At 51.4% G+C, this 15,525-nt stretch overlaps 1 protein-coding gene across 6 annotated transcripts in view; it reads left to right on the top strand.

The window, feature by feature from the left end:
- Sugp2 (SURP and G-patch domain containing 2) overlaps positions 1-15,525 on the top strand; it is a 28,800-nt gene that overhangs the window by 11,234 nt on the left and 2,041 nt on the right. For all 6 annotated transcript variants that reach the window (XR_008221502.1, XM_052752665.1, XM_052752662.1 and 3 more), the window contains exons 4-10: positions 2,816-2,936; positions 6,453-6,940; positions 8,351-8,462; positions 11,678-12,165; positions 13,425-13,486; positions 14,149-14,285; positions 15,010-15,130. Coding sequence is in view for 5 of the 6 variants with exons in the window: in XM_052752665.1 (XP_052608625.1) it covers positions 2,816-2,936; positions 6,453-6,940; positions 8,351-8,462; positions 11,678-12,165; positions 13,425-13,486; positions 14,149-14,285; positions 15,010-15,130 (1,529 nt within the window). In the remaining variant the exon portion in view is untranslated. The remainder of the gene's footprint in view (positions 1-2,815; positions 2,937-6,452; positions 6,941-8,350; positions 8,463-11,677; positions 12,166-13,424; positions 13,487-14,148; positions 14,286-15,009; positions 15,131-15,525) is intronic.

Here is a 15,525-nt window from a genome sequence, read left to right as displayed (position 1 = left end):
CTCGATGGTTTCCTTCTGGCTTTTTCTTTATTTCTTTTCTTACCTTTGTCCAGAAATGTCCCTTCTGTCTCTCTTGATGTTCTCCTTCTAACTCTCTCATTCTTGATGTTTTCCTTCTAACTAACTTTATTTTTTCCCTTACAACTTATATACCTCAGTAGAATCTTTCAAACAATATAAAAATTTCAATGTGGTTACATTCTATTTTTCAAGTGAATGATTACAATGAATACAAGTAAAAACAGCACGTTTCCACACCCCTTACATGAGTAAACATTTTATGTATTACAAGTGAAAAACAAGTTGTCCCAAAACCCACATACATTCATGTCCAAGCAACTTGTTATAGATTAACAGAGTGTGAGCAAGCAAGGTATTTTTCTCAGCCAGTTCTTTTGCTGGAAGGCTGCATTTTGTAGTTACAAAGAAAGGACCAATCATTTTATTATTTATCTCAAAAGGAAATCTTATAAGAAAATCTTAGAAGAATCACAAACCTAAGCTTTCATATATATGAAAAATAATCAGTCAACTCTACTTTAAATCTTTAGGGTGCATACCCACCCATCAGCTTTTTTTATGGCAGGAGATTGAGGACAGAAATGGGTACAAGGAATTAATCATCATCTTTGATAACCAACCAATCCTAGCAAGGAAAGCACATCAGCTAATAATAATTGATTGAGCTGCTTTGTCTTTGATCCCTGACCTTAACGAGTCCCTCAGCTATGGTATGTGTCCTTGTGAACTTTAGATTGTTTTCTGGGGTTTTCCATCTCGAAGCTGTTATCACAACATCTTCATCTAACCTGAAGTCATTCTAAAGTTTTGTTTCAGCTGTGATGATGCACTCTGAAACCTGTGAACACATCTCCCAACATGAAGATGAAAAGAATTGCCGGGCAGTGGTAGTGCACAATCCCAGCACTCAGGAGGCAGGCAGATCTCTGTGAGTTCAAGGCCAGCCTGGTCTACAGAAGGAGTTCCAGGACAGCCAGGGATATTATATAGAGAAACCTTGTCTTGGAAAACCAAAAAAAAAAAAAAAAAGATTAAAAGAATCGAAACTAGCTGGGCTACTGGGACTCAATAGTTTTTCTTAATTGTAACCTAAGCTACAGTCTACACAGCTCCTCCATAGAAACTCATGTGTTCTAGCTCTGACACTTCCTTGTTTTTTTTTTTTTTTTTTTATCCTCTGCAGCCTCTGCTTTATCAGAGGCAGGGGCAACATTTTATCCTACGTTTACCTATGTTAATTTTTCCACTAAATGAACCTCTATCATAATCCCTTACTGTATTTATTAAAAATCCTCAATCATCAAAATTCTATTTAAACTAACACTATTATTGTATAAAATCATTGCTTTAGTTAAACAGTACAGCTTAGGAGGAAGTCATCTTCATAATAATCCCCAGGTAAAAGTGCCCAGTAGAACAGGATATTTCCAAGAGATGATCATACTGTACTCAGGGCAGGGGGATTCTCCCCATGCCCATTCACACCACACCATTCACACCACACCATTCACACCATGCCAGATACCAGGGGAAAATGGCAGCAGCAAACACGCACAGACACAGCAGTAGCAAGAGACACTCTGGGGCCCGGGCTCTTGGGGCCTTGCCTATCCGAGATCCACCCATCAGGGTTTTGTTTCCTGGTGGGCCAATCCCCTGAAGTCAGTTGCCATCTGCTGCTCCTCTGACATGGCCACTGGCACCAGCCTAGCTCCAGGTTCAGTGAACGACCCCATGTCAAGGAAAAAGGTGAAGAGTGACAGGACAGGACATCCAGCATCCTCTGGCCTCCACATGTGGGCATATGTGTCCACACACCACAGATATTTACATGCACATACATAGCTGGTGCTGGGTGATAGGCAAGCACAAGACCACACCAAGTTATCCATGGGTGCGGGGATCCTCATGATTGTGCAGAAGCGCTCTCAACTCTGAGCCATCTCTTCAGCCCCATCAGTGGTGGTTTTTATATTTCATGTTTTGGGATATTTTGTTGAGTTTTTTGTTTGTGTGGGCTTGGGTGTTTTGTGTGTGTGTTCACATAGGTGTGAGTGTGGGGTGTATGTGTGAATGTACAGGCCAGAGGAGGGTGTCAGGTGTCCTGTCTATCACCCTCCATCTTACTCCCTTGAGGCAGGCTCTCTCACTGAACCTGGAATTAGGTTGGCGGCCAGCAAGCCCCAGCCCTTCCCCGGTTGCCACCTCCCACAGCACTGGGTTCTCGGCACTCGCTCGCCATCACACCCAGCTCTGTAACTGTCTGTTGGGGATATGAACTTGGGTCTCTCTGACCCCAGAGTTTGTTTTTGTTGTTGTTGTTGGTTGGTTAGTTGGCTTTGAAACAGTCTTACTATGTTGCCCAGGCTGTTTGGAAACTCTCGGGTCAGACAGTCTTCCTGCTTGACTCCTGAGAAGCTGTGACTGCAGGGACGCAGTGCCACCTCTGCCTCTAGCCGCGTCTCACGCGCACCGGTTTTCTGGGTTAATACTCGGGCAGTCAGGCTTGAAGCAGCTTGTGTGCAGTGGTCGTGGATCGACACTTACCAGCTCCTTTCTGAGTCTATATCTAGTTCTCTGTGCAGCCACGTGACTCTCACTGCTTACAGCTGAGGTGGGACATCTCACAAGGACATTTTCTGTTTCAACCAGGTTTCCCTCTTTAACATCAGTGTCCCATGATTGTTCCAGTTGCTGATGGCTTGGGGTTTTATGCTGCCCTCCAGTTCACTGTCCTGGTCTCCAGGCCTTTGAGGTCCACTGATTTTCACAGTATCCATTCTGTGTATCACAGCAGTCCCCCAGCGGGCGGATCACAGGGTGGTGGACACTATTGATCAGCTTGTCATGCGTGTCATCCAAGGCAGGCTGTCTCCCAGAGAGAGAACACTCCTCCTGCAGGACCCTGCTTACTGGTGAGCATGCTTATTTTGTCTTTTTTTAAATGACGTGTTCTTATTTAAAAAAATAATTGTATTATGTGTATGAGTGTTTTGCCTGCACGTATATCTGTATACCATGTTCATCCAATGTCTGAGGAGGCCAGAGGAATGTCAGATACCAAGGAAATGGAGTCAGAGACAGTTTTAAATTGCCATTTTGAATTGTATGCTGGGAATTGAAGCTGGGTCCTCTAGAAGAACAGCAAGTACAGCTGAGCTATCTCTGGAGCCTTTATTTTATATTTTGCAAGAGCTCTTGAGCACCACTCACCTTCCCTGATAGATTGTCCTAGGGTGCAAAGAGACAGCGCCCCAAGGGCGTATGGTACTAAAGGAGTACCACAGCCCTGGGAGGCAGGAAGATCAGAACTGGCAGCCAGCCTGGACTACAGAACTCTCTGTAAAAACAAAGCAAGAGGCTCAAGAGTGTTTTGCCTGCATGTGTGCCTACGTACCGCATGCCTGATGCCTGAAGAGGTCAGAAAGCAGCATTGGATCCCCGGGAACTGGAGTCGTATATGGTTGTGAGCCACTATGGTTGCTGGGAATCTAACCTGGTCTACTGCAAGAACAACAAGTGCTCTTAACCATCTCTCCACCCCCACCCACTCCCCGATTTTGTTTGTCATTTGTAAGAGGTGGGGTCTTACGTTTTGGCCTGAGCCCTGCCCAGATTCCTGGGCTGGATGGATCCTGCCACAGCCTGGTTGCTGTCTGAATGCTCAGTGGGATTTTGAGCATGCTGTTGACTCTACACTGGCTGCTGCCTGTGAGCTGGTCTGTGGCCGTCCTTGCTTTACATATAGAAGCATTGTGCTTGCAGGATGCACAGCTGAAATGAGCTGGAGCAGAAATCAAATGCAGGGCCTCCAGCTTCAGCCAGTGCTAAGCAGGGCAGGAGGCCACACCGTCTTAGACTGGTGAGGGAAGCTGAGACCACATGGTAAGACGGCATCCAGGTATAGAGGCCTAGGGGTGATTTCCCTGGAGGGACATGGTCCTGAGAGGACTGCCTCTGCCACGTGGACACTGGGCCTAGCCTAGCAGCTGATGGTCACCACTAGAGAATCCATTGTTGGTGGTGTGTATGCTGGAGGACAGGGTCAAATGGAAGATCAGAAATAGGCATTGATTGAGAAAGCTAAGATTTAGGGGAGCCACTGTGAAGGTGAGGTACCCATCTCGACAAGCAGGGTGATGAGAGGAAATTTAGTGTAGGTCTGTGCATGCACAGTGGGTGCTCTCAAGTGGAGAAAGCACTGGAACCATGAGGCAGGAACTGCTGCTGCTGGCCCAGAACCAAGTCACTCAGTGACCTCTCTGGACCTACATTAGGAACACCCCTGACACATGGCCTGGCCTCAGTGGCTTTCCCTAGCTGTGGTGGGAGATTCCACAATCCCTTTCGTGTATCCTTGACTTTAAAGCCAGAACCATGTGGCTTAAACTGCCAAGTTCTGCTTGCTGGAACTGGGGCATGGCTCCCTGGTTCAAATACGTTTTTCCTCGGCTTTCTGTTTTCAGTGGTGTCCTCCAGCGCTTAAACTTTTCTTTAATTCCTTTTGATAAGTTGGTTTCCTTCACTGCCTATATGTGGCTGCCCTGGCTCACTCTGTAGATCAGGCTGGCCTCAAACTCAGAGATCCACCTGCCTCTGCCTTCCTGGGATTAAAGGTGAGCAACATTATAACCAAACCTAAACTTTTCTTCAATTCTGTGTCACAAATTGGAAGCTTAGCTGGGTCAGGTCTTACCCTGAGGTCACCATTCCCTTTGAACACAGGACTTAGCTCTGTTACACTTCCTGGTGCTCCTTTTCTTCTCAAACTGTACAGTTTACATTTTTTCCTTGCTCAGATTACTCATTTTCATTATAGATCTGCATAAGAGTGACCACACACCACAGTCAATACTAGGCTATCTTGAAATCTCCTCTGCCAAAGCCATTAATCCAAAACTCTTCAATTTAGCCTCAGGCAGAACCCCCCCTCCCCCCAGATAGGGTTTCTCTGTGTAGCTTTGTGCCTTTCCTGGAACTCACTCTGTAGCCCAGGCTGGCCTCGAACTCACAGTGATCTGCCTGCCTCTGCCTCCCGAGTGCTGGGATTAAAGGCATGTGCCACCACTGCCCAGCTCTCTGTGTAGCTTTGGAGCCTGTCCTGGATCTCACTCTGTAGACCAGGCTGACCTCGATCTCACAGAGATCTGCCTGGCTCTGTCAGGCAGATTTTTTGACAAGGGCAGAAAACAACCACATTCTTCACCAAAATATCACAAGAACAGTCTCTAGGCCACTTACTAAGTATATTCTTCTCCTCTGAAACCACTTGAGCCAGACCTTGGTAATCTACATTGCTGTTAACACCACTGTCTTCTATGCTTCTACTAGTATGGCTCATTAAATCCCACTTAAAAGCATTCAGTTGTTTTCCAAAGTCCCAAAGTCCTTGTTCCACCAACAGGCAGCATCACCAGGCTGTCACATCAATACTCCACTCCTGGTACCAACTTCTATCTTAGTGTTCTGTTGCTGTGGAGAGACACTATGACCATGCCAACTTTTATAAAAGAAAACATTTACTTGGGGCTGGCTTAAAGTTTCAGGGGTTTAGTCCATTGTTGTCACGACAGGAAGCATGGTGGCATGTAGACAGACATGGTGCTGGAGAAAGAGCCGCCAAGAAAGAGAAGCATGGGCTAGACACCTGTGTGTGCTTCTCACCTGCCCCCAACCCCCCAGCACTAGGGAGGCTAAAGCAGGAGGACAGCCAGACTGTAAGGCCAGCTCTGGCTGCACTGTACGTCTGAACCAGCCTTGGGGAGAGGGGGAGTCTGTCAACAAAACAAAATACCAAGCTTGAGTGTGGCTCATTTGCCCAGCATGTCAGGCCACCACGGGTCCTATCCCAGTGTTACACTATAGAAAGAAAAATGCTTAGTCAGCAGGGAGTGGCACTGCCTGAGAAGGATTAGGAGGTGTGGATTTGTCGGAGGAGGTATGTCACTAGGGTGGGCTTTGAGGTTTCAAAATCCCGAGCCAGTCCCAGTGGCTGTCTCTTCCTGTTGCCTGCGGATCAGGATGCAGAACTCTCAGCACCTGTGACCAAAGCTGACAAAGAATCCAACCAATTCTTGGTTGCACACCTTTAATCCCAACGCTCTAGAGGCAGAGGATGGTGGATCTCTGTGAGTTTGAGGCCAGCCTTTTCTACATAGTGAGTTCCAGGCCAGCCAGGGCTACAGACAAATAAAAAGATAATGGCTCCTTTTGTAGTCTAGGCTGGCCTCCAATTCTCTGCAGTCCTCCTGCTCCAACCTCCCCATCGTTAGGATTAAGAATAAGCTTCCCTACCCAGCTGGATCAAAGCTCCTGACTTTCTTGGGCACCTGGAAAGCAGAGGGCAGTGGGTGCCTCACTTAGGAGGGCAGCTCTGTCTTGCAGAGCACAGTGCTGCTCTCCCAGTGCCCTGCCTTGTGTCTGCTTGGCAGGTTTCTGTCTGATGAGAGCAGCCTGGAGTATAAATACTACAAGCTGAAGTTGGCAGAGTCACAGCGGCTGAACCACAGCTGGCCCACTGTGGAGCGGAGGCCAACGCCAGCACAGTGTGCAGTGCGTGCCATGCTGTATGCACAAGCTGTGCGCAGTCTCAAGCGCAGGCTCCTCCCATGGCAGCGCAGGCGGCTGCTGCGCTCCCAGGGTCCTCGAGGTCTGAAGGCCAAGAAAGCTGCCACTGCCCAGCACACATCCCTGTCCTCAAGCACTCGGCAGAGACACCATGGCCGCCAGGCTGCAGGCTCCTTGCAGGTAAAGCCACCACCAAGGGACTCAAGTGATGCTGCTCAGGACTGCCCACCAGAGCCTGCCAAACCCTGTCCTCAGTCCTCCAGCCCTGGAGCCTTGGGCCCGTCTCCTCGGCCAACAACAGGGGATGACTCAGAAGCCCTGCCAGCCTCTTCTCCCTGCCCTTCTGCTGATGGTAGGTGCTCACCACTAACTCTCCTGTCACCATGCTCATTTGGGTCCTTTGAGGTGGTGGGAGTCGGGGTGCCAGGTGCTCAGCAGTCTAGGCCAGGTGGCAGGCTGGAGTAGCCAAAAGAACTTGGATAGGATGGGTACATGGCCACACTGTCCTTCATGTTCCTCCTGAGCCCCCCACTCTTGATGATCCAGCTGACCCGGGTCCTTGCTGGGCCTCCGTCCTACCACCCTTACCCTCACATGTGCCAGAATCCACTGAGGCAGAAATCTTGTGGAGAAGGACAGTTTTCAGAGAACCTGCACATGCCTTCTTGATGCTTTGCTTGTCTTCTGGGTGTGGTTATGAGAGGTTTGAGACAGGATCTCTCCATACAGGTCTGGACCTCACTATGTAGACCAGGCTGGCCTCAAACTCACAGAGGTCTGCCTGCTCTGCTTTCAAGTGCTGAGATTAAAGGCGTGCGCCACCATGGCCTGCAAGAGCTTATTTTGTTCGAGATAATAGGGTCTTGCTCTCTAGCCCTGGTTGTCCTGGCACACATTGTATAGCTGGGGCTAGCCTGGAACTTAGAGCCACTGACCTGCTCCGTCCTTGTCCCTGTGCCTGCCTCTACTACATTTTCATCTTGTTTGGATAGCTTACAGCATCTAACACAACACCCGTGCTACATGAAGCTGGCTGATGTGGAGTACACCTGTCTCCCCAACACTTGGAAGGTAGAGGCAGGAGGACCTGGGCTTCAAGGTCACCCTCACCTATATAAGACCATGTCTGTTACAATAATAATAATATCAACAACAATAGATCTGCAGGAATATTTATTCGTGTATTATTTAGGGGGTGTTGAGAATGTAAAGTATGGACAGAGGCAGTTGCTTTTTAAGTGGCTTCATTGGTCTGTCTGGGTTCAGCAGTGCTGGCCATTGACTGCAGGGCCACAGGCCTACTAGGCACTCACTCACCCCCAAGCTGTACGCCAAGGCCGTTGCAGGTGTTTTCAGCCTGGCCTGGACGAATCTACAGGTGCAGGGTCCGTGCAGCCGAGCCCACGTGGCGTTTCCTTGGATGCCTTCTGTGTCGCTCTGCCCAGTGCGCCCATGTAGCTTGCAGCGGCAACATGCGCAGACTCCACAGTGCCCAAGCCATGTTTCTTGGCTCCTGAGCTGCTGGCAGGGTATCTGCTGACCTGAGTTGTGAGAGTCTGAGCAGCAGGTTGGCAGCCTCTTGGCTGATGTGATGAGGGTGACAGCCATGTGCCTGTTCCCCTGGCAGCCAGCCCAGGCGTCCATGGGACTGTTGGTGCTTCTGCCACCGTCTGCCTATTGACTAATGAGAACAAGGAGAGGACCAAGGTTAAGCAGCTTGAGTCAGTCTAAAGAGCCCCAACCACTGCTTTGTGTTTTGTAGTGGATCTGAAGACCATGGAGACCGCTGAGAAGCTGGCCAAATTTGTGGCTCAGGTGGGCCCCGAAATTGAGCAGTTCAGCATAGAGAACAGCACCGACAACCCTGACCTGTGGTACGTGCCTTGGCCCCCCCACACCCCATAGCCACACACTGAGCAGGCAGGATGGGTTCCTTTGGGTAAGCCTTCACCTAGATCAGGAAAGCCTCGCCCTCTTTTCCATTGGCCCTCACACAAAGACTGGGTACACCAACAACATTTTGGCATGTGCCTCACAAGTTGTCTGAGAAAAGCCCAGAAACCAGCCCCGAAGAGCCCCAGCTGCTGAGGGAACTCTATCCTGTGGTAGAAGGCCTCTATGGTGCGCTCCTGGCCTGTTCCAGAGGCCATGTGAGATCTCCCATGTGTTCCTAGGACCAAGCCTGGCACTGTTGGGCTTCCTCCTGCTTGCTGGAGAACTGTGTCATGGTCTGACTGAAAATGCAGTTGAATGTTTGCTGGGTGCTGGAGACCTGGGTCTGTTCTTGTTCCACTCCACTCCTGCAGTGGAGTACAGTTGGAAATGTACACATTTGGACCAGAGCTGGAGCTCAGTTTGTAGACTTCTTGCCTGGTATGCAGAGCCCTGGTGTCTGTCCCCAACACCACATGAGCTAGCTACATGGTGTCACACACCAGTCTTGTTAGCACTTGGAAGGTGGAGGCAGGAAGTTCAAGGTCATGCTTGCTCCACAGGGAATTTGAGGTCCTGCTTCAAAAAGCACAGAAGGGAAGGATGGAAAGTAGGCAGGATGAACAGAAGGCAGACAGGCTGGTTTACATGTCTTTTTTTTTTTTTTTTTTTTTAAAAACATTTATTTATTACATATACAGTGTTCTGCCTGCATGTGTCCCTGTAGGCCAGAAGAGGGCACCAGATCTCATTACAGATGATTGTGAGCCACCATGTGGTTGCTGAGATTTGAACTCTCAGGACCTCTGGAAGAACAGCCAGTGCTTCTAACCTCTGAGCCATCTCTCCAGCCCTGGCTTACATGTCTTAAAGAACTTATGGGTCCAGTGCAAACAAAGCATGCTGCTCTACTGCCTGGGCCTGGTGGGTGCATGCTGTGTCCTGCACTCCTCAGTCCTGGCTCTTGACTGACCTGCCTAGGCTGACTCCCGCTCCCCGGGGTGCCGTACTCTGAGCCACATCCTGCTTCTGCCCACACATACTGTCAGGGATGCTGTCGTAGGCCTCCTGGGCCTGTGCTGGAAGATGCTTCATATCAGGCCCTTAAGTGGGCTTTTTTTCCAATTCAGTGAAGATTACAGTTTAAAAAGAAAGCTTGCTGTTCTGGCACTCCAGCTCCTGCACAGCAAACACTTCTATCCACTGAGCCATATACACAGACCCCAGTGGGATGTGTTTACTTTTACATTGTTTATTTAATCTGTGGCAGCCGTGTGCATGCCACAGTGTAAGTGTAGAGGTCAGAGGACAACTTGAGGAGTTGTCTCTCCTCCTGCCGTGGAGGTCGAGGGACCAGATTCAGGTTGTCAGCCTGGAGGCAGGCAGTGTCTCTATCCACTGAGCCATCTTGATGGTCCCCGTATTTGAATTTGTAGGGGAGAGGGTGGTGGGAAAAATGTGAGTTTTACTCTTGAGACAGGGTCTTACTGTGCAGCCCTAGCTGGCTTGGAACTCACTAGTAGACCAGGCTGGCCTCGAAATCACAGAGGTCCATCTGCCTCCTGAGTACTGGGATTAAAGGCGTGCTCCATCATGCCCAGCTGCATTTTTTTGTTTGTTTTGTTTTGTTTTCGGTTTTTGGGTTTTTGAGACAGGGTTTCTCTGTGTAGTCCTGGCTGTCCTGGAACTCACTCTGTAGACCAAGCTAGCCTCGAACTTAGAGATCCACCTGTCTCTGCCTCCCCAGTCCTGAGATTAAAGGTGTGCAGCACCATGGCTCAGCAACCCAGCTGGAATTTTTAATTCAGTTTTGTTCTAAAGTAAAAATGACATAGAGAAGTCTGGCTTTCCCACTGACGCTTCTCAGCAGCCGGAAGCCATCGTGTGTGCGTGTCTTTCATTGTCCCTTTGCATAGCCCAGTGCCAAGCACTCTCTCGGCTGCTCTAACCCAGCACTGCAAAAAATGTTTCCAGGCCTTTCCTTTTCCCACCTGTGCATCTGTCCTCCTGACTGGCTTTGAGTCCCCACCAGCCTACAGTGTCGTTCATGATGCTCCTTTACAGTGCTGTCCAGTGACGGTGTCTCTTTGTGCTCGTGAAGGGGACCTCAGGACCTCCGTAGGTCCTGCCCCTCTCCTGGGTCAGAAAACTGCACAAACAACGTGCAAGAAGGATGGTTGATTTGGGCTCGTGGCTTCTGAGGTCTCAGTTTGTGATGAATCTGGCTTCATTTCTCCCAGTTAGAGACAAGGCCGAGAGGCACAGCAGACCTCTGGAGGCCAGGGAGCAGAACAGCCTGTGTGTACTACCAGCGGGCTTCCTTCTCCTCCCTCTGCTCCATCTGAGTTCCCATTGGGTGGAGATGCACTCAGTGTGCGGCAGGCTTCCCCACCTGCTGCCCCACAGCCACTCAGCTCTGCTCCCCAAACCCCCCCAAATCCCCTTGTACCAGCCAAGCTGACCGTCATCACCCTGTGTGCCTTCCTACCGCTTCTGCCTGCCAGCTCTTACATCCCCAGGCAGCAGTTCGTCACTGTCAGTCACTTTGTACTTGCTAGAACTTTGGTGTTTGTGTGTGCCTGTGTGGTATCAGATGGGTATGTCCATGAGTGTTGGTGCACTTGCCTGTATGGAGGACACACAAGGAAGCCGGAGGTTGACACTGGGATGTCCTTCCCCAATTGCCTTTCCACCTTAGGTTTTGTTTGATTTTTAAGATTTATCTTTTTTAAGTGTGTGTGTGTGTGTGTGTGCGCGCGCGCGCACGCACGCTGTGGGCATTTGTGGAGGTCAGTGGAAACAGTCTGAGCGGACTGTTGGCTCTGGGAACCAAATTCCGTTCTCAGGCATGTGCAGCAAGTGTTTTTACTAGCTGAGCTGCCTCGAAGACTTTTCTTTTAGGGTTCTAGGGATGGAATCGGGGGCGGGGTCGTGCATGTTGCATGAGCATCTGGTCTTGATGAACTTCAGGGTCATCTTCTCCCATCCAGGGAAGATTATTAGATTCAGCCAGTCTAAGTTCTGAACGCTCTGTCTCATTAGCTGGGCTGTGAAGCCATAGCAGGGCAATGCGGAGGTCATATCCTGCTGTTGCCTGTGTTCTGGGCCAAGTCAGGAGCTCACACTCTTGCAGCTCAGCAGTGCATGTCATCCTCAGGTTCCTGCACGACCAGAGCAGCTCAGCTTTCAAGTTCTACCGAGAGAAGGTGCTGGAACTGTGCCCATCCATCTCCTTCCAGTCCACTGGTGAGGCGGGGGACTCAGTGCAGAGCCCCACAGCCCGGAAGGAGGGTGAGGGTGAGCCAGAGGAGGGGCGTCCCCAGCAGGAGGCTACACTGGAGGGCCCTGAGGTGCTGCCTGAGGAGGAGGAAGATGAGGAGGAGGAGGACGAGGAGGATGAGGGCGGAGAGGAGACCTGCACCCTCAGGCCACAGGTAGGAGCTGCCAAGTGTCCAGGCTCCGAGGGCAGCTCCCCGACTGACAGCATCCCTGGAGAGGGGTCCAGGGAGGACCAGGCTGGCACCCCTGGCCTGTCACAGACCTCCTCCGGCAGCTGCTTCCCCAGGAAGAGAATCAGCAGCAAGTCACTGAAAGTTGGCATGATCCCTGCCCCCAAGAGGGTGTGTCTCATCCAGGAGTCAAAGGGTGAGTGCCCCCAGAGTCCTGGGGAGGGGGAGGGAGGAAGCACACTCAGTAGCCATCCCAGATGTACCTGCCACAGCCAGTCACCCTGCCTTCTGGCACCTGCTGGCCTTGTGTGTGCAGATGGACCCCAAGTGCCTGGCACAGTGCACAGGATTCTCTGCTCCTAGGACTTAGGATTTGAGTGTCTTTTTGGGTTTTGTTTTGGTTTTCTTTGAGACAGAACATGCCTGTGTGACCTGTGCTGGCGTTACACAGTAATGCTCCTGCCCAGCTCCTCAGGGTGAGACTGTAGGTGTGCCACCATGACCAGGTTCTCCTTGGTGTGTGGTGCTGGCAGGGGAGCCCAGGTAAGCCAGTGCTGCAGGGCCCTGGGCCTGTGCTTGGCTCAAAAGTATTTTTAACCGATGTGCACTGCACTCCCAGTTGTTAGCACAAGACCCACATGTCTAGTAAGGGGAGCTGCCCTTCTTACAAGGGGCCCCTTCTCATCTGCTGGGCTCTGTCACCACTGGGCCCTGCTAGACAGTCTCCCTCCACCTCCCACCTTTGATCTTGAAGCACACGCAGCTTCTGAGTCCCCAGAAATCCCACACTGTAGTGAAGAAGGGACAGAGCAGCCGTTGGGGCTTGCAGGCCTGTGTGACACCGTCCCCACAGTCCTTGGGTATGTGTCCTTAGCACTGCAGTGGACGGCCGTTGGCCCAGCTGTGACCCTTGTGTCCTGTATCCTGGGGCACAGGGGAGCCGAACCATGCTTCTTGCAGGGAGGCGCATGTCTGTCTTACCTCAGTCGGATGCCTTGGTGCCTTGGGCATCAGTGAGACAGCCCTGCCATTGTCTTCAGTGACTTCCATGATGATGAGCGCTCGGTGCTCTCCTGAGTTGTTGAGTTCTTGACTGATAGTTAGGGTTCCCGGAACTGTCCCTCTGATGTGCTCTTGATGGAACTAGGAGGGTGCAGTACTGCTGTGGCTTGCCTGTGGCCACAGGAAGCAGCCCAAGCAGCAGATCCCTGTACAGGGCAGTACTTTCCAGTTGAGTGATGCCCTTAGCACAGACAGTGCTGTTGGCTCCATCACAGCCATTCACAGCCCAGCGCAGCAGACAGACTATTGGAGAGCTGGAGAGGGGAGGGGAGCCAGCGGCTGCCAGCAGCTGCCAGGTGTGGACTGTGTCTTCACCAGGCAGCATTTCTGTCTGTCTCTATGGACATGGGGCAAATGTGCAGTGTGGACAGATCTCTCCCTTTTGTCTTCTAGTCCATGAACCAGTTCGAATCGCCTACGACAGGCCTCGGGGTCGTCCCATAGCCAAAAAGAAGGTGTGTGTGACTACATAGTGACACCCCCGACCCTTGCAGGTGCACGATCAGAATGGTACACTTGCTGCTGCTTAAGATGAGCCTTCAGGCACTTTGCAGAGTTGGGTATGGAGCCTGCACTTGTGTCCCAGGTGTTCAGGAGGCTGAGGCAGGATGAGGCAGGATGGTTACTTATGCGTAGGAGTTCTAGGCTGGCCTAGGTATCACAGCAGACCCCATCCCCAAGATAGCAGCCAGGCATGGGCATGCCTATGTCCCTGCCTTCAGGAGGCTGAGCTGGAGACTCCATTCAGACCCTACAATATAAACTGTGCAGTGCACAAGAGAGCAGTGATTTGTCTACTCACAGGAGAGGCCACTGTCCTGACAGGTCTCTTGCTCAATCATTCCTGCTGAGCCTTTGGCCTGAGCCTCGCCCTCCTCACAGGGTTTCCCTCGCAGGCTCAGCACAGGGCAGCAGCATGCCACCCCACTGCCAGGTGCCAGTTCTGACCCTGGGGTAAGGGACCTGGACTCAAGAAATCCCACCCTCAGGGATGTTACAGGGAAGCTGGAGGTGAGTGGGCCTCACCATCCCAGGTGTCTGGGGTTAGGACAGCACTTGGGGATCCAGTGCGCTCTGGAGAAGACTGGTTCACCCATCCCCACCTCTCTCTCCTCAGAAACCCAAGGACCTGGAGTTTGCCCAGCAGAAACTGACAGACAAGAACCTGGGCTTCCAGATGCTGCAGAAGATGGGCTGGAAGGAAGGCCACGGCCTGGGCTCCCTTGGGAAGGGCATCCGCGAGCCTGTCAGCGTGTATGGCATGGCTGGGGGACCCTTGGGTGCCTTCTGTTGGGGCGAGGCACAGTGTACAGCTGGGTCATTCGGTTGTACAGATGTGGCCGACTCCTTCCTCTGTAGACCTCTGGACAGCTTCTTGGCCCTGATGCTCATGGCCCTGGAAACTAAGCAGCCTTTCTGGGTAGTTATGGCACAGATGTTTCTAGAAGGCATTACAAGCAGCCAGGGTGGGGACACAGATCTTCAGCTCCTGTTCATATATCCAGAGGGCATGTCCCTCAGTCCCAGTATACCACTGTGTGAGGTATCTTCTTCTGGTCAGGCTACAGACCCACAGAGGGCTCCAGTCAGGCCTGGCACTCTTCTGTGATCCCAACTCTGGAGAGAGTGAGGCAGGAGAATTGTGAGTTACAGGCCACCTTGGGCTACATAAAAGGCTGTGTCTCAAGCACACAAGTTATGTGCCATGACTACCCAGAAAGGCCACGTAGTCTGTGCTCCCATGAGCTAGTAGCCTTCGTTTTCTTTCCCACTGTGGCTTGGGGCTTGTCTTTTCCTTGTTTGATTTTTGCTGTGCTAAGGAGAGAACCCTGGGCCTCACCGTGCAGTGGCGAGCACCCTGTCATTGAGCATGCCCCAGCCCTGTGACCCTTTGCTCTCTGCATGTTTGTGTCCCATGTCCCTGTGCACCCTGGCTGACCCCTGACCCTGGCTCTTGACTGTTGCCTCTGCTCTGCAGGGGGACGCTCTCAGAAGGAGAGGGCCTGGGGGCTGATGGGCCAGAGCAGAAAGAAGACACGTTTGACGTCTTCCGCCAGCGCATGATGCAGATGTACAGACACAAGCGGGCCAGCAAATAGGTGCGTGCCAGGACCCGGACCAGCACCTGATGTCATCAGAAAGAAAATCTGAGTGAAGCAAAGGGCTTTGCTGCCATGTGCCCCCTCTTCCTGTTCAGGCATGCAGAGGAGGAAGCTTCCTCTCATAAAGGGGCCGCCTGCTGGTCCCAGGCTTCCCATCTCACCTCCAATGCCTCTGCTGGGCTTTGAGCATGCTGTCATGGGAGCAGGCCACCCTTGGCCCTGCCTGCTCTTGCTCAAGGTTTCTCTTAAAGATGACAGTCCTTGCAGGGTCAAGCAGCCAGGACAGACTTGATGATTAGTGGCCTTGCCCAGCCTACCTACACATTCCTTCCTGTGGGCCTTCAGTGCTGTTCTTGTGAAGGCCTCATCCATCCCACTCTTGGTTCTTTTTT

This window comes from Peromyscus californicus, unplaced genomic scaffold, assembly GCF_007827085.1.
Source record: "Peromyscus californicus insignis strain IS unplaced genomic scaffold, ASM782708v3 Scaffold_23__1_contigs__length_62951481, whole genome shotgun sequence".
NCBI classification, from domain to species: Eukaryota; Metazoa; Chordata; class Mammalia; order Rodentia; family Cricetidae; genus Peromyscus; species Peromyscus californicus.
Note: the sequence above shows the minus strand (reverse complement) of the source record. Positions and strands in the feature narration are given on the sequence as shown.